Consider the following 21,649-nt stretch of genomic DNA (forward strand, 5'->3'; position numbering starts at 1 on the left):
TTGTGTCCTCCATACCCTCTGCATGACTATGAATAGATGTTCAAGTTTTCCAAATGAGTTAGATACACTGAAGGGCTTTTGATCTTAAAATTCACACACATTAAAATGTACTAATTCTTTCATTTATAGTGGTAAAAATTGCAATGGGATGTCAATTTTGTAACAGGGAGTTCTGTTTTGATGGGGAGGGGGGTCGGCACCAAAATGGTAGAATTGTACTGCATGTACATTCAACCAAAGACCATCTTCCACTCTACTGTTCAATGACCTTTCAACTTTGCATGTGCATGCTGAACCCCTGTTTTTACATGTTACATGTAAACTCTGCATGCAACTCTCTTCAACTCTCATGTATGTGGCTTAATATGTGCATTTATTATTCTCCCAATTTCTAACAAAATCTTAGTTTACCATAAGGTTACAATCATATGTAATATGAACTGTAGACATGGAAATAAGCAAAATAAAAAAAAAGGAACATTGCACAATATTCCTGGATTGGAAATTAGACTCTTCAAGGGTGGGTGGGGGGGTGCGCCAACTGAACAGGGTTTCATCTCCTAAATTGCCCTTGATTGGGTCGTATTTCGGCTGCAATGGTGAAGTAGGTCAGATTGCAGTTGTCTTAGAAAAGTTCGTAGTGTTGTGGTGCTAAAGTTCGCCAAAAGGTCAGTTAAGGTCAGCGGCAGTTAAAATTTCTAAAACATTGTTTGAGAAATGGGATGATTTGAAAAACAGAGATGGCATGATGTGTATGTGATGAGAAAATCTCCCCATTCTGGGAAACCAGCTCATTTTATGGGCACAGTGGGATAAGAACCACTAATAGGAAATGCCACCAGTGCCTTATACAAGCAAAGTCTGTTCTTGTTTCCGAGTAATTTTCACAGTGGGTTACATACAGGTCACAAGCCCCCTGGGATTTCCTGTACCAGAAATCCCAATGTGATTTCAATTACCGGATCAGAAATTAGCAGACGTCCTCAAGCCTTTCTTGTTCACAGCTGCTCATGCTGTTCTGATTGTTATTTCACTAATCTTGAGACAAAAAACTTGCGGCAGCGTGCTTGTGCCTGAAGTGCCATAGTAGGGCAGCTTTACTATGTAATCGCAGAATGCCTTTGGCGCCAGACTGTGTATTGAGCAATGACTGGTAGTAAGTACCAGTCTACTGTGTTCATCCAAATAGATGAAAAAACGTCAGATTGACAATCCAAAATTTTCAGACCCAGAAGTATTAAATTTCTTCCACCCAAATAAAACAGACCATATTGTTTAACATAGATGCATAATTTAATTTCTGGCATTCAACAGTACAAACAAGAAAATTTGTAATAGCAATTCTCATTGGCTGTTTGAAAGTCCATCACCTCTGACAGAGCTTGATATGCAGACAACAGAAGAAATAACAGACAAAAATGATTGTGGAAATATTGAGTTATTTTATTCATATTAAACCACATACAAATATAAAAATAAGTAATTTTTTGGTCAGAAAACCTGGATGGATACAATACACAATGTGTGTAGAACATTACTCAAAAAAATGCTAAATTTATCTTTAATAAAAACGGATGGACTGTTAATAATTTGCCATGGTATTTCCATGCATAAATCTGCGATAAATAATGAAAAGGCTCTCAAATTCAACTTGTCAATTTTTTACAAAAAGTGCATAACTGCTACAGATGTGGTTTAAAAAGCACAAGAAGCAAATATTAGAGCCGGTACAAGAGATGTGTAAACGGTACTGCTGTTTTAACTGTAATATAATAAACTCTTTGCTGCACGCACAACACTGATTGTTTGATATCTTGAAGTTTCCAATAAACTTAAAACATCCTGATATAAATACCATGTCATTCAAAGTTGACAGGACCGGTGGGCTGAAGATTTTAATCACAAAATCTAAATTTAGTATCCTACACTACTTTTAAAATGGCATAGTCATTTGTAACAGTGTGAATACTTGACTCTACAATTCTGGATTGAAATTGGCAAATCAAGGAAAATATGGGACGGTTTCTGGTTGAGACCCTGAGAGTCTCAATCCCACAACTGTTTCTGATTTTGAGTGGACATGCTTCAAAGTTTTCTTGTCATTGTGATTAATTCTATTCTAGGAAGTCAGCAGGGAGCATTTTAAAGCACTCCCCACAACACTGAACAACACCACATGCTTTCAAAGCCATCTGCATCCCCTAGCAATAGATTACGAGCATGCCAGCGATGAACTTTTGATCTCCAGAACTTAATATTTGCTAGGTCACTGAACTCCTTCCAAAGCAGTCATCAATTTTTATCAATTTCCCAGATCTGCGTGTAATTGCAAGGGGCAAATACTGACTGTTGGTAAAATAACATATTTAAAGGATATTACAAAATATTGATATAACTTTTATGGATTCTTATCTTTTCCCTTAAGATTTCTAGTTTCACATATTCGGTTCACAAATTCACATGGAATTTGCATCAGTTACTGATAAAGAGTGACACAATATGCTTGTACTTTTGAATGCTCAGAGGCTATTTCTTAGCCCTGAAATCTACAAAACCTTAAAAATATTCACAGCAATGCAATATTCAGTACCGTGCAAAATAATACCCTGGCCTTAAAGCCACAATAGCTGCGAATGTGTAATAAACCAATCTCAAAATATCCTTAGTTTTCCAAGAGTTTTCTTTGAATAGGACCCATTAATGACTCAAACAGTGTATAACACTGTCATAAGTGTGCAATGTGGCATGCAAATTCAAAAGTTTTGACATTATTTGAGATTTCCCGCCATATCCAAAAACTAATCATGTGACAGAGAAAATAAAGATTACGATAACACAATGTCAGCCATCATGTGTTGTGTATTCAAGTAAATGGAATCATACTTGTTTCGTAAATGATCATAATGAGTATGTGCACGAAATACTGTTTTTTTTACTTTTCCGTAGGGATGCTATTTTACGAGTGTGGCACCCGTTTATTATTTAACCTGTTAAAATGCGTAGGCATGGTCCAAATCAGCGACCACTGATACTTCTATAAACGTCCTTCAGTTAGCACATCAAAGTTTACAGGAACCAACTTTGGTTTGAAAATAAAATCATGAAAATAATATATAAAACTCGCAGCTACTGAGGCTTTAATATCTCGGTTACTGAAACAACAACACTGAAAATGTCTTAATTCTTGTTCCTTTGAAAATTATAACAGTACACATACACCAGTAATGCTAGCTCTTACAGTTGACAGAATGCCAATATTCAATTTACTCATTTGGATTTAATTCAATGTATCATTAATTTAGATTCTTGAAGTACTACAGTTTCAATCATGAACACTAATACTCACAGTAAGTACAAATGTATGTCAACTAGTTCATGGCATTTGAAATCCTATTTGTCGAATTCCTGATGTTATACAATCATTGCATTCATAACTCACTGAATGATAAAACATACCTTATTCGCTTACAATGGTGATCTATTTTGAAGCGTGGTTGCCATAGCAATCACAGTTGTTTTAAAAATTATTTTTATGACTGCTATTTTCTCGATTAAAGATACAAAGAATTAAATTATCTTTTATATGCATGCACTCTTTCTTGGAAATACATGACCTTACCGATTCATAACCTTTGCAGTGAATCCTTCATTTTACATGTTGCAGCTAACTCACCGTATTAATATCTTTTTAAAACATAAAACAGGTTTTGTTTGTATTTTTTTTTTCAAATACTGGGGGGGGGGGGGCAAATATTTTCTGAAGTTACTGCTTGCAATCAACAGAGAATGTGTATTTTTCTACTTCAGAGGCTATTGACCAGAGAATAGTCGTCCTACCCTGACTGATGTGCTTGGAAACTGAAATGAAAATTCAACTGTGATGAAAGCACTGACATGGAATGAACCGCTTTTCACATTATATAAATGTCACATACACACTAGACACACTAGACATTGACACAGCCAGACACTCGCATGTATTGATAGATTGAGTTGATGGAGTCAAAAAAACGATATCTTATGAGTTAATCTGATGGTCTGCACGTCCTGGCACTTCATCTAAGATGCCAGACAGGCACCTCATTGAGTCACGCTCATTGTTAGTCTCTCGAAGCTCTGCTCTGTTTCCATGGAAACATGTCACTGATGTCACCTTGACTGCTTGCGATGTCTATCAATCACTGGAGACAAGGTCAAGGTTGTAAAACTGAATGTGATCTACTACTTGCGAATCTATCCATGGCAGATACTCACAAACAGACTAGGTAAGGCACCAAGTACAACATGCATTAATTGCTGTACAAATGTCTTAAACTCTTTTTATACCATATGTGTTGTAACTATTTTGGTATATAACTGTCGTACTACCCTGGCCTAGGAATTCTGTGAGAAAGAAATGTGAATTCTGCATATACATAAAACTGCGAAAACAGAACTTAATACTGTGCTTTCACCCATTGCGTTGTACATATCTTAGACTCACCGTACTTGAACTTTGGGGGGGAACACAAATGCAACAAACTTCCGTAAAGCATTGACAACCTCTATGATCACTTTGCGGGATAACTGCAACAGACTTCTTTGCTGTTAGAATTAAATCTGCAGGACTTAACATCATCCTCTGAAAGCTAACAGGTTTCTTAACAACCCATGACATTTAACAGATAGTTCAACATTACATGAAGAAAATGTCATTCTAAAAAATATCTCTCTTCCTTGTGAAAAAAACTGCCGCAGGGATCTCATTAGAAAATAACCATTTTCATCGAATACATAACCCCATGTAGAACAACTTCAAAATAATGGATTTACTGTATTTACTAATAAACAGTCGCTTCTTCCTCTTTGGTAGTTTAGATCGTAATTGTGAGGGCATGAGTCGGGAGCAAAAGATCTTTGTAGAGGTTTGAGATGCAATCCTCAATAAACGGATTGTGTACCTGAAAACTGATCTGAAAGTCGTAATGTTGTTTACGGTCAAGCAAGTTGTTGACTGATAAAAGAGTTTTTCATGTTGTCACAAAAAGCATGCTTTAATATCAAAATAGGAAGAATGCATCAACTTCTCATTTAGGATCATGATCCCCTAGCTTACTTGGCAAATTGAATGTGAACTCATCAGAAAAAACTGGAAACCTGACTCCCTAGCATACTCTCAAGTAATAAACACCAATTTTACCACACTGAGATTCATCAAGTACAGATTTTGCTGAACATTCATAAAATTTGCAGTATGACGTCAGAATTTTTGAGTTGGTTGAAACAGATGATGGCTGGGTAAATTTTTTTGTTCTCATCTCTTGGAGTCTTTTGTTGATAGTGATCTTTGACTTCCACTAGTATAAGCCACGACATTGACATTGGTCGGTCTTCGTGAGTGGTCCATTCCAAGAACAGGTAACCTTGACACATCACGACCTGCCATACCCATTGAGGAACCCTACCATAATGGAAAAGAGAACAAACACGATGTCAAAACAGGGACAAGATCCTAAGATGACAGTGTACAGTCCAGGAAAGGGGGTTGATATTTTGTCTTAGACCTCTCTGTAGTTTTGATATGATACCTTCAACTTGCATCTAGCAGCATGCACTGCTTTTCTGTTAAACTCATAAAACTGCTCATTTGACTTTGAACAGACTTCAGCCTAGAAAAATTACATCACTGGCATCCCAAATTTGTTCCTCTAGTAGCTAACTATGAATGCCATGGGAATTACATCATTCTTGTACACTGTGCCCCATTATGGCACACAGCTCAATATCCTTGATACTGATATGTACCCTATATACAGTAGCTCTGCTTGCATGAGTCACATGGGGATGTGAGTTACACAACTATTCTCAGCTGAACTTCTAGCTAAAGTTCTTTCACGGTCAAAAGAGTAGTTTTATGACATTGATGGAAAATCAGAACATGATGGCAGAGAAAAATTGTGAGTATCACACCAAAACTACAGAGAGGTGCTAGACAAAGGTGATATGTACACTAGTCTGTGCTGTGCATGATGGTGATTCCTTCCCATGGTGCTTTGCAAGACAGGGTATTATGTGTGTATGGTGTCTCTGTGCAGCTAGCATTGAAATGAGTTTTGTAGGTTGGAATTTATACACTGCTTGACTTCAGGTATACGGTATCCACAAAGGTAGAATGAAATTACACTTTTGTCTTTTCAGAAAGTTGTCTATCATGACAAGGGTTCATGTTACCCTGTGACAGAGGCTTGATTGCGTACAGGCAGGAGAGGACTTTCACAAACGTGTTTTCTTTGCAAAACAAACCCTCCAAGGTACATGTAATACGATAGCCTACATACATTTGTACGGTTTATTTTGTAAATACTCGCGCAAGCACTGCTTGGAATGTAAATCCTAAATGGGCCATCTTACAGCATACACCCTATACTATGAAATCTCTCAGATTTATGATGAACAGGCCACGCTCTAAGACAATCTTGTTTCAAGTGTAATACAAGAATAATCTTCATGATGGTGTACCGTTATTAAAAAATAATAATGTGATAATAATGTGATATTAAAACAATAAAAATATTGGTATGATTTTAATAATAATTTTTCTTGTCAGTGACAGTGGCTTCTCAGGAAAACGAATCTGGCACACTCACATTTACAAATTTATTTAAGTCATGGGACCAAGATGGCTAAATAACTTTTCACTTGTTTTAGTATGCACATCACATCTCAGAAATGATTTAGCTGAATGTGCTATTGAGCAAGACGGATGTCAGGTGGAATGACAGGAGTGTACGGATATATGTACATAATTTTTCCACCGAATATGGAAAACAAATTAGAACATACATGACTTTTGTTTGCCACGTTACTTTTCGGTTCAGATATTTGAAAGTTTTGAAGTTTCATAACAAAGTTACAGTACTATCAAACACGAGAATATGCTAATGGCAGAAGTGAGAACCCCTGCCTAAAACTGTGTCACTTTTGCGGGCCTACATGTATATCTAAAAATAGTATCTGTAACAGCTGATCAGGAAATTCAAATTGAATGTCTAGGAAATCAAGAGGAAGACATCGCAGCAGAACGGCTGATTGTCTTGTCCCTTCAGAACTGTTTCATCCTGGCTTAGGATCATAATCGCTGTCAACAGCTTCTCTTTCAGTTCACAGATGGGTCATCGCTGAATCACAAGAGTTGACATGTACGACCTGTCAGCCAACAATCTACATTCTCGTCCTGTGACACGTTTCAATGACAAAACAGGCACTTAAAGGAAGTATTTAAATTCATGCCATCGCGAAATGCTGTGGATTCCTGCAAGATACGGGGTCACGGAACTACCAATGAAATTTACATGGGACACGTGACCTTGAGATGATTGACAGGTCAGTGTGTCCGGTGTCACTCTTGGGTGACGCTGACAGAGGAGTCTGGACTGAGATTTATGGCAGGGATGCAATTATTACGAATGATTAGCCAGCAAGTGGGTGTAAATCATTGGGGGGGAGATTTGCTATGAACAAGACTATTGTACGTGCATCTGTGCTGTGGTTGTACGTGCTATTCACATCAAACAGACATTTCAGTGTTCACAACAGACTGGTTCATGTGCATTTATCCCCATACGAAGCGAAGCTATTTCTCAAACTCTCACAATAAAAAGACTGAATGTTAGACTGTGCAGATAACACTTCAAAATAAAAACAGCAAGATCAAAGAAGCAAAGAAAGGTAACAACTGTTTTATCAACTGGCTGCATTTCTCTCTCAATACTATACCACTCCATCTTCACTGAATGTGCTGGTGCCATGGCTACTTTGTCACCATGACAACAAATATCAAAAGGATCACCTTTACATAAATGTCCTTGTGAGCCAGACATCACTAGGGTATCATTTAAAGTCAGAAAACGATCCACAAAATAAAGCTACAGCGGAGGAAATATGTTCAGGGAAGCAACCTGCCCACCAGCGAATTCATTTTTCATTCGCTCTCAGACACAATGCAGTGACCATGTAATCTCACAGAGTGTGGCTAATGTATCTCTTGGGGATGCCATCAGCTGTCCCATGGTAGAAATGACTGTTGAACCGTATACAACTGATACTGGACACAGAATGGTGTATAATAAGACAAAAAAGATTACAGTCTGTTTTCATATCCTTGGTATCTACGATACAAAAAATGATATTTTTTTCACTGTACTTCCTTTTTTTGTCCCATAGGATCCACCACCTTCATGAAAACATCAAAACATGAATCTTTTACATAAAGTGATGATCCTGACATGCAGTGAGATGACTAGGATAAATTCACTTTTAAAAACTGTAAAGTGAATGCATGTGATCTGACAGATAATAACATTACACTTTCTGCCATGTGTGTCTTGTATCTTAATATTTAATATTTTAGTGAACATGAAAATAAAGATTGACCCGGCTACATGTTGTCTAGATTCCCCTACGCAAGGCAGAAAAATAAACCTGTTACTTCTTTTTGCCTGAAGGGGGTTGGTCATTTTACATGCTGCTGTGACAGCATGGTAACAGACAGCAGCATTTAAGACTGAGTACTGCTCCAGGCATTTATCTTGTTTATTAATTCCTACATATTAATTGCCCTATAAAATTGATTTTATGAGTCTTGTCACATGTCCTTCCATTCTCTAAGACATCTTCAAGTCAATTATAATACACAAAATTTTAGCCAAAAGCACGCTGTTACATGGCCAACAGTACAATCAGATTAAATTTGATGCATCTTGATGATTTTCAACATTAAAAGCTTTTCACTCGGGGATCTGTTAGAACTAAAACTCAAACTTGAGATTGGCTCAGCTGGTACTTACATACATTATCTCTAATAGATAAACACATATACAGTGCAAGATTAGGTAATACTTAAATTTACTCTAGACAGTTAAATTTCATAATAATCAAGGTAAATCACTGAGAAAAGTAAAACTGGAAACACCACTATTAAAAATCTGCTGAATCCTGTTCTGGCAGTACTGATGTCACATATGGACTTCATTACCCTAAAAGCTCACATAGCTGCTTTAATGTAGTACCATTCAGCGCTGAGAAAATCCACTGCTCCCAGGGTCCAGCCAAAAGAGCTATTTTTGTTTCTATAAAACTCAAGTGAATTTAGTCTAGGATCTCTCTGGCATTTCAGTTCACCTATACTACAGCACTGAAATGCTGCAAAGGTCTTACGCTTTTATTCGTCATCTAACTGACCAGTGATAAAAAAAATACTGCCCTGTACATCAGCAGAAAATGACCTCGAGTCATTGCAGGACAGCTTGGTTCAAAGATGAAACGGATCCTGAGCTGATCGGCCCATTAATACAACTTGTACATTCTACAATACAAGTGTCACTGCCTGTACTACATACTTGCCAAATATTTTAGGGTGGATTATTCTAGGATTAAATAACCCTCATGAAAGCACATTTTTTGCAATCACTGTCTTTCACAAACAACACTGGTACACCACAGTATGGATATCATATGTCACATTTGCTCTCTCCCTGACCGATCCCTTCATAAATCACTACTGATATCAGTGGCAGCAGTAACCATGTCCTGAAGCTCACCCATGACTCAATTTTTGTTTTTGTTTACAAAGATATGATTTAGTGTGCTATCTCAGAGTTTTATAACCTTTCCTTGGATTTTTTTCTATGAGTATACATTACAAAAGACAACAAGACATAGGAGCTATGGCTGGCTTTTCACCTCAACAGTGACAACACATTTCAACTTTTGCATCTCTTCAAAAATGTCACTACACCAAATTTCAAACCAATTTGAATCGGTTTTCCCTTCGAACTTTCTCCACAGCTGCGAGGTTTTCTGAGTTAATGTACACTGTGGTGCCACAGACCTTCCTTGGTCTGCAATACTAAAAATAAAATAAAATGTTTGCAGAATGGAAATCCACTATATACCAGATGGGTACCGGTAATGTATCTTTGTTTAAACACAGACTTGTGTAATATACAACAGAAATAACTGATTGTCTGCAGAATGTCAGACTCCTTGGCAAAGTCTGAGTATGTCAGCCAAACATGGTAGCTTGTCTACAAATATTGGCTGACGGCATGGTAATTACCATAATATTTGAATATGCAAATATTGGCCGAGGGCAAGGTAATTATCATGATATTTGAATATTATAGCTGGCACTGGTATCTTCGGTCATAACCTCAACTGGAGAATCAAGACACAATGATTTGATGAAGTTCCATGACTTAAAATTTTTGTCATCGTCTGCAAACTGAATGAATCAAAGCAGAGCATAGTGGCTAACGGAAAAACTTCTGAGTTTATTTCTCAACTTTCCGATGTTCACAATACCATTGCTGTGTTGCCAGGCACTCACTGTATGTACCATTTGATATTAAACAGCGGAATACAATTTACAGAAAAACACACATTATTCCAACAACTGTCAAACATTGTATTTTTAGGGTTATCAAAAACCTATGGCTTAGTGTTATTTATATCAAGTAAACAAACACACAGATGTCACAATATGTTACGAGGGTTATTTCTACTCTGCTCTAGTCTCAGCAAGTATATTAACACAACGGTAAACTGAGAAAAATATTGTTATAGGGGTAATCTTGTTCAAAGGGCCATTACCTGTAACTTTTGATGATTTTCTTCAGTTTTTGTTCTGTATGTCAATTGCAAGTTCTTGTTTGAGTCCCCACAACACCAACAATTTAGCTTGCCCACATGTGTCAACACATATAGAGAATGCATTGATATTATTTACATTTGAATTCTAATCTGGACCAGAATTCACTTGCCAACAATAACAAAGCAGTTTACACATGTACAGGGGAGTTGACAAGCTGAATACTGTATCTCTCAACATGCTTTGAGGAGCAGAACAAGAAACTACACTTGACATTAAACACACTATAGCGAAAAAAAATTGAAAGTTACGGCTACTGGCCCTTTAAAGTTCAATGTCATGGTCAGATGTTTTTACTTCATTCCTGTACTTGTCCTGATCCAGTGATCTGACAGCATAGATACCCTCAGATGTGACCACTTCAGAAGCTTAATATTTGATATTCTTCAGTGTTCATCACAGGAAAAACAGGAAATTTACATAACAATACCTAATTTGTATATTCTTGTGTTGTGCAAATGAGTTCTTTTGTGCAGTTATAAACAAGGTAGAATCCACCTCAGGGACAGATATTCAAACTCTCAAATTTTTCCTGTAATTTTCTGATCGCCTCCTGTGGAGACTTGTTCTGAACCTCTTGGAGTAAATAAAATTTTCACTGTCTTATGTTTGTGAAAATTGGAAATTTAATCTTTTTCCCATAAAGTTACCACGGAAATGGCGGCCATTTTGAATTTCAATATCAAGAAATGTCATTTGTTTCTCTGCTGACAAAGTTTGCACAGTGACCCCTGATTTTTATTCTTGATTTTGAAAGGGAGAGGTCGAAGGTATCCTTGAGGAAAATTTGAGTAAAACTTTATGACAACAAATTTGTCCAAAAACACTAGGGTGGCCAACCCCTCAACAATTTTCATTGGAGCATGACTTCTGTTTGCTTGGATTACATTTGGTGTATTGTACAAATCCCATCAGATATGAAAAAGATTTCTTTTACAAGGACTGGTAGATGCTATGTTTGTACGAGATATCTAGTAAATATGTGAAATGTATGAGTTTGCAGAATAAACAATGATATCTGTGATTGAACAGCAGTGACAGGTGTTAGTGTCGATACGAAATGTTATCTGAGTGCCTCATATACAGTCAGTCTGATACACTGGTAGAATTACAAACTCAAAGGTGTTGAAAGTTGTCTTCGTAGTGTATTTGATCAGTGTACTACGGGAAAGTGACGTTTTCTGTTGTATTGATGATGTCCACTCTTACCGTGTTAGAATATAATTCATAATATTGACAAAGTGATAACTATTTGATACCTAAAACTGTTCTGTGGTATTGATGCAAATGATGCTAACACTATACAAAGTGCCAGTGAGATACCTCAAAATTGAAAAAAGGGGTGACTTTGAAGATAGAGCATGGTGTGTTTTGGTCAGATGAGAGTGCTTTGCTGTGTTTATCAAGTACAGAAATGAAGCAAAAAGCGGAAAAGTCTCATCACATTGGGCTTTAGAAAAAAGACGAGTAAGACTGGAATCTGAGAGAAACACAGAGAGCATAAACAAAGTCAAGGTCACAGTGAATATATTTAAGTACTTACAGAAATAGCAAGCAAAATCTCATTATCCTGAGTGAGCAACATGATAGAGCAAAATATACATTTCATGGATTCTAGACTGATATGTTCATGATGGGTAACTCTTGTCGACATAATACCAGTATGAGTATGCAGCTTTCCCAAACCAAAATTGTCAAAAGGGGATATTGGGATCATCAAATATTTAGGAAGGTTTATTCTGAGGCCATTTTCACATCTTTTAGCAAATTAGCTTTGTATCGTAAACATCATGACAAATGGACACAAGCGGAAACTTGCAAAAGTCCTGAAGGAAGGAAATTTGTTATGTATTTCATGGTATCTTTTCATGCTATATCTGCTTTGCCATAAAATTCATTTTGCTTGTATTTTTTATTTAAGATTTTTTCAGGGGACTTTTCACTTGAGAATCATTAATACACATCATAAGACTAGATGTATAGGTAACTTACCATATCATCACATGCTACCAAAGTCTTCTCCCTTGTAAAATGACCCAGCCCTCCAGCCCTGCTGTCTATCCTGACAGGTCGATTCTCTGCAAACACTCGGTTGAAATTCCCTTCTCGGTTACTCAACTCCATCCGATACCAACGGATCTCTCGTTTCAAGCGTTCAATTTCTTCATTGGGATTCTATGGATAGATGGACACAACATAAATTGTCTTATCCAATCACCTTTTCTAATAAAAGAGGTTTACATTGATAACTTGGATAAATGTAAATTTACAATCAAGCAAAAAAAAAATTATTTATGAAAAACAGCTTGAAGTTACAACATTACTCTTCAATCTTCAGGTAATCAAGAATTTTTGATCTTCTACAACCCAAACAATGTTAACAATTCAATATCAAACTTTCTGGGAAACACGGCTTGATCATTCAATCTCTGAACAGTTGGTAATACAGATGCCAGTTGTACATACATGTACATGTATCATATTAACATTAAATCTAGAGCATGTGCATAGAGTCAAAAGACTAACATGACATGTCATGATTAACATGACAAATACTGAAACTCAATTTATACAGAGATTGTGTGATGATCTCTATTATAGGGTTAAATCTGCTCATACTAGACATAAAGAATGAACATTCATAACTTTAATATTTTGAAGACTGAAGGTAGGGACAAAAACTTTTTTGTACATACATTGATTGTTGGAGTTCGACACCGTTATAATTTAATTCTTGGTGTCAAAGGTGTCAAAAGTGACTATCAGTTTTATATTGGAAATGCATGTACAGAAATTGATGAGACACCAGCAGTCAAAGTTATGCAACACCATAAATGAATAACAGATGTCAACTGCTAACATGATGGTTAAAAAGTTCCACAGCAAGTCAAGATTTCTAATTTTGACCACAAGAGGGCGCTATTCTATAGTAAAGTTTTGGGATGAGAAAAAAAAAAGGTAGAATTTTTTTCTAAAATTGTTTTTCTCCAAAGTGGTTGACCTAGTAAGACGTTTACTTGTTACAGAACAGCTGCCTTACATTCACAAATGAAGTCACAATGTAGTGATAACAATTGGAACCTACTGCACTCAAACGTATCAGTTTAACAGTCAATTTAGCACGGCACCTTTCAAAGCTATGATAGATTGCATTTTTAATGTAGCCTAAACTATGCCATGGTGATTATCCTGTGTTGTCTCATTGGTCGATTATTGTGACTCACATTCTTGGGTCTGTTTCCTGGTTGTCCCTCTGAAAATACCCTTCCAAGATTAAACGGTAATTCACAATCAATAATCATCGTAATGTTTTAACCAGAAACTTTACCCACCAGTGAACCTCTCAAGACTTGCTGTCACTGAAATTTCAGCAATTCCCATTTCAAATAGATTTTTTTTCTCCATTGTGAACTTTATTAAAGTTTTTTTATATGAGCAAAAGCTGAGGTAAAACAACCCATGGTAAAACTAAATAAATATAATTAAAACCGAAGATACATTTTGTTCCAAACAAGATAGGTATGCCATGATTGCTTTTGGTTGGCTGTGTTGCATGGAAACATACTTGCTCATTGCAATTTCCAATGAAGATCCTGTCTCTGAAATGGAAATACAAATATCCTGACTTGGCTAATATTGAACATAGGCAATACGTCCTAATCTCCAGTATATATAATTTGTGTTGTTTCTCAATCAGGCTGACAATAAAGGCGAAGTAATATCTGTCTAAACTTGGCAAAAAGCATATTGAACCATTATAGTACTCCATGTTTAAGATAAGAAAATCTCCTGAAGGTCACAGTTCGGCAATGCTGAGACCATAAATCGTCTTGTTGCCATGATGATTTTAACAACATATATCTAATAATGCTAGCTGCAAAATCCCTGCAAATTTTGCATTTATACCTTGGTGCAAAACACCGAGCAATTGAAGTGAAACAGGAAATGGATTAAATATACGTTTTAGCTGAAAAACAGGGTTTTTTAACGTTGTATTTTCAATGTAATATCACTGGGGAAGTGAATGAAAATGGGTGAAGAAAATGAATATTTTGTATGTAGGAGTTGATATATGTATTAGGAACTCATGGTATACGGTAGACCATGGGCAGCATATGAACACTCAATGAACAATTGCTGATAAATAACAGTGACCTCAACTAATCATAAAACTTGAAATCCGTATGAACTTCTGACTTCGGCGGGACTTTCACATACTACATGTTGGCTGACTAATTGGCTGGGGCTAGCAAGGACAACTCATTATGGATTCATTTTCAAGTTGCCTGAAAAGACCAATACTGAGTAGAAGCTGAACACTTTGTTCAATTTGACTTTGATTCAATTGGAAGGTCAGAATGGATTGTATAGTGACAAAATATTTTTCATTTAAACTCCATATGATCTTTTCTTCAGGGGGTGATGTCGAAGGTTCATGTTCAGGTATAACTACAGACGCACACCTGAATAACACAGCACACAATAGGCCACTATGTCAATGGGCTTCAAACCTTACCAATCTTCTTCCTCAGCAAAACAGTCTCTCAAAGCATTACTCTTTAACTTTCACAGGAAAGCAAGGATATCCAACAATTCATTATTTGCTCACTGAGGTTTTCTATTATGAACACTATACATCATGAACCTTGACCCTTCCCATCTACCTTTCACTTAATTGCTACTTATGTGCATATGCTGTTTCTTTAAAGAAATCAGCCTGGTTTATTCAGTGCAAAATTACATAAACAGGTGAATTTTTAACACTTTAAGCTACACAATATCAAAACAGTCACTGAAACATTAATTGTATGGCTCACACTGTGCACATAGGATAACACATAAATGATAATGGACAGTCAATTAAGATCATATCATATTAAAACTCTTTTTGCAAACAATACATAGATAGTGCCACACAAATTTATCATCAATACATCTCTATGAAGAACAATGATGAAATGACGCTAAAGATATCCTTGTTGGGAGCTTTCTCAATTTTAATTACAGTTTGCGGCTGTTTAATACATATCTTTAGAAGGCATGGTGAACAATGACCCATTCCCACTATGTCACAATACAGAATTCATTAAATTATACCAATTAATGCATTCAACACAATGCTGATGATACAAATTTATCACAGACAAATAAAAAAAATTTCTTCTGTTATATTTTTCACCTGGCGGTATGTTGGGAAGAAGGAGGAACAACATCGTGACGTTTTCTGAAAGTAAAAGCATTCCCAACATTCAGAATTTCTGGTGCCATTTCGATTACATGAAAGATTTTCGTCAGGTGTGAAATCCATATTACATGGTAAATATCATCATGTGTGTAAAATTACATAGTCAGCACAGCCACATCTGTTTTCAGAGCATACCTGCACCTGAAGTACACTCAGGGCCCGATATTTCTTATGAAAACAATCTGGTCTTCTTGGGAGAATCATCTCATTGATAATAAAAACAAGACCCCCTAGGATTACGTTGATTTGTAAAATTGTTCAGAATGGGCCTAGTGTACTGCAGTCGTGATTAGATGTACAAACATGCACTATTTGATTCATCGATTCATATTGGTATTGTTAACAAATATTTAATATTGATTGACATTGTTCTTGTTAATAACGGAATTCAAGTCTGGACTAGAATTCAGTTGTCAACATTGATATTAGATATTGCACATGTACAGACTGGATTGACACGTTGAACATGGGGCATTTCAACAAGATTTTGGGAGTAGAATAAGAAACTGCTTCTTACAGACTGGGAAAAAATAATAGAATACGTAACAAAAGTTACATCTAATGGAGCTTTAACCTGACAAATTAAATGGATGAAGTCTTTACTATGACTTCTACCTACCCCATGTGTCTTTGGTTGATTACTGTTGGCACTGTCTCGATCTCCACCATTCTGAAGTCGCTTCCGCAATTCCTTTTTCAACAGTCTGAGGTCTTCTTCTAAATGCCTGTTTTTCAGAATGAGGCTATCCCTACTTTCAGTGACTTCCGCCAATGTCTTTTTCAATTCCTGCAGCTCGTTTGCCAGTCTTGCCTCCGTCTGCTCCAACTGTTTTGTCAGTTTTTTCACAAGGTGCTCTTTTTCATGGAGACTTTTCTCTTTATTGGCAAGATGTCCTTCAAGTTTATTGAGCTGCTTGTCCTTTTCTCTGATTTGTCTCAGTAAATCCTGGCTTTCATTGGACACACCTTGTTCAAATTTATACACGGCGGCATTGGCAGCCAAAAGCTGTTTCTTGAGATCTTCCATCTCTTTTTGTAATTTACTTATCTTTTCATCTCGTTCTTTGATTTCCTCGGCATGTTTGCGTTCCTGATTTTTAAAACTCTCTCTCATGTCGTCCTTGAGTTTTGAAGTGTCTTTCATGGCTTTTTTCCTAGCCTCTAGAAGTTCTCTGTCCATCTGTGCGATTCTGCCTCTGGCGTCCGTGATAACCGACGTGATTTCCTCCTCGTACGCGTCTTTCAGGGCGTCGATCTCCACTTCCTTTTCATGGTTCCTCGTGAACAACATATGAACGACCTGCGTCAGTTCGGCAACCTTCTTGCACATTTTGAACTCAAAGGTGCGCTTAGATTTGACGTTGGTCGGGGCTGTGTTGACGTCCCTCAGCAGCACGTCCATTTTGATCTTTTCTGCCGCCATGTCCATGACATCCTTGTCTTGTTTACGCTGTTTGGTAGCCATTATCACCTACTGAATCTTGTAACAATCCTCGATTCCCAACTCATTCTTCTGTTTAGGATCTGTAAAATAAACAACAGAGTTCTCTCTCAATGGAATAAATGAATGGACAGGCATGTGCATGCAAAACTGTGAAATAAAGCTGTAACGTCTCCACTGTCCGACCACTATTGAGGCACCGACTGATTCAGGATATTTGCCAACCTATGTGGTATTGTTGGTGCTAAATATTAACACAAAGGTGGGCCAGCAGTGTCTGACAACCATTGTTGAATGATTAAGAAGCTCTGATTGTGTATTCACCGAACAGATCAATAGTGTTTGTGGGATCAACAGAGATAGCTATTGAATAGTTTTCATCTCTGATATTTTTCATACTTGCGTGTGGTATGAACACTGATCACCCACAATCTATTACAGTTTTGAAAATGCAGATTTTCTAATCTATAGAACCTTGGATTTTGATGCCAGCAATTTTTATCAATTTCAGACCTTAAAATTACTGGATATGATTTCAAGTTTTACATCCCAAATTTAAAATGATATCTCATGACAGACAACCACTGCAATCATTATTTCTTAGAAATTCAACAAGTCAGAGCAATCTTTGATATCTTCACCAATTACCTACAAATATTGAGAATGCTAATTTACATCTTTCAACAGAACTGATGGCAATACCTCATTGTCAAATACTGATTAGAAGAAAATGATCAGAACGAAATGATTATAATTGTGCAGGCTTTACACTTTACCAGTACTGGTATATTCCGAATGCAGAAAATGTTGTTGTATATGTGAATTAACACCCCCTCCACAAACTACAACACTGTGAAACATCCTTCTTGTTTTTGGATGTTAGTTGACCCTAAAGACCAAGAAAATAGGGATGACTTGTTCAAGGTGCAACATGGTTATGCTGATTTTAGGTCAGAGATTTATTCCACTTCTTAATACATTCCACAGGATCAGCAAAGAAAACTTTCTGTTTTGCTCGGAGATGTGGCATTATCAGACATCCTGATGATGTAAATTTCCAGTTTAGGGGAGTTCAATTATGCAAACTGTACATTATGCCATGAAGTATACACTTTCCCATGCCTCTAGGCAGCGTAGAAGTGGTTGCCGTGACGACCAACTCCTCATCTCATCAAATTCCATGAAATGAAATAACTTTCAGCATAAATATTAATAAGTGGATTAAAAATATATGTACATTTTAAGTATTTGAACAGGTCTATTGCATCTGCACGATTGCTTGTCTGTTGCATTTCAAACACTCATTTTTCACATCACCGAGTTCACACGCACTTAGGTAAATATTTGATATTTCCTTTAAAAACACACAAAGAATTACATTAAATATTGAAAATATGTGAATTTGGCACCTTCCCAAATTACATGTGAGGTTAATAATATAAGGTTATTCCCCAAATACCGGGATTTATGTCCGAGTACATCGTGCAGCGGAGGTATTGTCCCGGACAATACCGAAGCGTACGATGTACGAGGACATAAATCCCGGTATTTGGGGAATAACCTTATTATTATACACCTTTTTAGTCCAACTTTACGAGAAAAAGTCGAAATTAACGCGTCTTTTGGATGCTTGTCGCGCAATGTACTGAGCGATTTCGAGCAGACTGGGAACGCGTTGAGCGCGTCCGCTAAGCGCGCAGAACGAACTTTCAACCCGCGCTGCACAGTGCACAGGGTAGAAATTGTGTAAAAAAATACGATTTTTTTAAAAAATGTGAAATTTTCTCTTCAATTTCTCCGTGTTGACGGAAAAGTGTTTTGAGGTCAAAGTCAAATAGCGTCCAATAACACCTAAAGTTATTGTACTCCGCGTCAAAGTTATTGGACTCCGCGTCTTCTGATACCGTAACTTACTGTACATAAGTTACAGACGCAGGTGTATAATAATGTGCATTTATTCGTTGGAATATTGAACTGTGTTGAACTGACATGACATAATGGGACTTGCTCTATACAGGAGTGAGAAGTTAAGATAGAACAGTTTCATCATAATTTGAGTCTGCAGTTCATAGAAACCGTTTTGGTTCATCGGGTAAGCCAATTTAGGGAGGATGGTAGAATAGAACATATGCAGGCGCTTAGTGCACTGTCTGTGGTAGCCTTGTCTCAAGACATTGCCAATAGGAACCTGGTACCCAGTTCTGGAGTGTGAATGTACTGGTTTATGTACCCTGGCAGCAGGAGACAATTTGACCTGGCGTTGGGCAAACAGTCACCTGCTCTTGGGCACATAAACCCATGTATTCAATAATATATAGGATGAAATTGTGGAGAGTTGTTGGGTATGCTCTGGGTGCACCAGGAAAGAGTTCCTCTGGGGCCACTCCTCAACCTTCTCCCTTTTAATGTGTAGGACTCTACAAAGAAATTCATGACAACCCTAAAACAAACCCTGGCACCAATTTACAAGTGGTATAGCAACAAAAAAGATGATGTCAAATTGCTGTACATAAAACACACAGACGCCTTGTCATTATGTGTATTGTGTACGGCGATTTGATGTGATCAGTTTGTGGCTATACCACTTATAAAATGATGCCCAAACCCTAACCCTAATTCTAAACTACATGTATGAAATTCTCAAGATTACAGTGTAGTGATTTCAAGTATCAAGGGGTCCTGAAACTTTACTATATATATGTGTGTACTTTGTGTGTGTTTACTGTGTCTGTGTGTCGTCTGCTCCACGCATACCGTGTTGCTCGGTCGCGCACAGAATTGAAACATCTGAGTCGGTTACTGTGACCAACTCTTTTTGGGTTGGAAGCAGTGGCCGACTGGTTTTGTGTGAGGCCTAGCAGCTAGGCGATGTTGCCGTGAGTGTGTGGGGGTTCGAATCCCGTTTGGGTTATAGAAAAATTTATATTTGAAAGGAAGTCCTGAAAGGTACAGTCTGTGCATGGGAGGTAGCACTCAGATTGAGAGTAAAAATGAATAAAATAAATAAATGATGGTATGGTGAATATCACAAAAAATAAGAAGTTTCTTCTTAAATCAGGCTTCTTATATAACTTCAGTACTTTTAAGGTACAATAGTGAGTAGGTTTTGATGGCTCTGAAACTAACCCGACTTCTGTCAATAAGAAGACATCAAAATACTTGAACAAAAACACACTGCTTTTAGTTCCCACAATCAAAACATGTGAAAAGAGCAGTATATTGTGTACCAACTCTGGACACTATGCCGTAGCTAGGGTGGCAACATTTATTGTCAGCTACAATAGGGCGATAATTGGACTGAGCTTGACGTTTTCCCCCTGGGGTGATAGATCGCGATCGTGAGGGAACGCGAAAGAACGTACGCGGTGGACTGTGCAGTGTGGGGTGAACCAAGGACGGACCGATCGGTCGAGAGATATGGTGTTTCGCAAGGACAAAATGATTGCTTTCGCCGCACCGCATTGAACCACGTAATAATGGCTGATATTACAATGAAAACGAAGTGTCCTTTGTAGACCCGTCCTTCACAAAATCTATTACTGAACTGTTACAGGGTGGACGGTCAGGCCATGGCGAGAGATATGTACCATGCGTAGCTCTGTCTTTGACATACTGAGTTCACCATAGCGATACCAATCCTTGGGCTTGGGCTCTCACTTTGTCCTCCAGGCAGAATACAGCCCGTCAAGAACCAGTTGAAGTTTGACTCAAAAATGTTACTCTTGTGGAACTACAGACTCGATTTTTCTAACGGTCTGTGAAGAAATACCCTCAACACTGTAGCAGAATCCTAAATGTAAATTGAAATAAACTTACTTGTGTGTATTCTTCAATTCAACACCCACGGGCCAACGCGTCGTACGCAGAGTTGGTTGAGGCACAGAGAAGTCAGTTTGGCACAGTCGCAGGTCGTCGGCTGGTTATCGATTCATAACCTTTTGACCTTTCGGGGAAACAACACCCGATGAACATAGGGAACTAAGCATCTTTCATTTGTACAAATGTGACATAATATGAGCCTGCGCACGTTCGCAAATCCTTATGATAAAGAAATATAGTCGCACGCTTGTGCTATATCTCGGGAAAAAATGCAGCAGACCACAGAGGTGTGGCAAACAGACCAACTCCAAGGTAAAAACTTATAAAACCAAGAGTGCCACCCCCGTGAACAGTTGGCAGCATGTTCAAAGCTCTGTCTGCTGTTATGCAAACTACGTGTAAATCAATCGTTAGTTACCATGGTCGCACCATCTCCCTTGACTCGCCCTCACCGGGA

At 37.5% G+C, this 21,649-nt stretch overlaps 1 protein-coding gene across 3 annotated transcripts; it reads right to left on the bottom strand.

Moving 5' to 3' along the window:
- Positions 1–1,419: 1,419 nt before the first annotated feature.
- LOC139121353 (uncharacterized protein PF3D7_1120000-like) lies at positions 1,420–21,302 on the bottom strand. 3 transcript variants are annotated; one of them, XM_070686170.1, is made up of 5 exons: positions 21,190–21,302; positions 16,552–17,456; positions 15,867–15,911; positions 12,680–12,862; positions 1,420–5,440 (listed from the first exon to the last, which is right to left on the bottom strand). In XM_070686170.1, exons 2-5 carry the CDS (start codon positions 17,395–17,397, stop codon positions 5,294–5,296), a joined length of 1,221 nt encoding a protein of 406 aa, XP_070542271.1. In that variant the 5' UTR covers positions 17,398–17,456; positions 21,190–21,302; the 3' UTR covers positions 1,420–5,293. The 3 variants fall into 3 exon arrangements, with proteins under 3 accessions (XP_070542271.1, XP_070542272.1, XP_070542273.1); XM_070686172.1 differs by lacking the exon at positions 1,420–5,440 and adding an exon at positions 12,204–12,257; XM_070686171.1 differs by lacking the exon at positions 15,867–15,911.
- Positions 21,303–21,649: the final 347 nt, after the last annotated feature.

This window comes from Ptychodera flava, chromosome 21, assembly GCF_041260155.1.
Source record: "Ptychodera flava strain L36383 chromosome 21, AS_Pfla_20210202, whole genome shotgun sequence".
Lineage (NCBI taxonomy): Eukaryota > Metazoa > Hemichordata > Enteropneusta > Ptychoderidae > Ptychodera > Ptychodera flava.

Coding starts and splice junctions, on each gene's coding strand:
- LOC139121353 (XM_070686170.1), bottom strand. CDS start 17,397: ATGGCTACCAAACAGCGTAAACAAGACAAGGATGTCATGGACATGGCG. Junction 12,863..15,866: donor TCTTCCCAACATACCGCCAG/GTGAAAAATATA, acceptor ATCTATCCATAG/AATCCCAATGAAGAAATTGA. Junction 5,441..12,679: donor TGGTAGCATGTGATGATATG/GTAAGTTACCTA, acceptor CCATTATGGTAG/GGTTCCTCAATGGGTATGGC.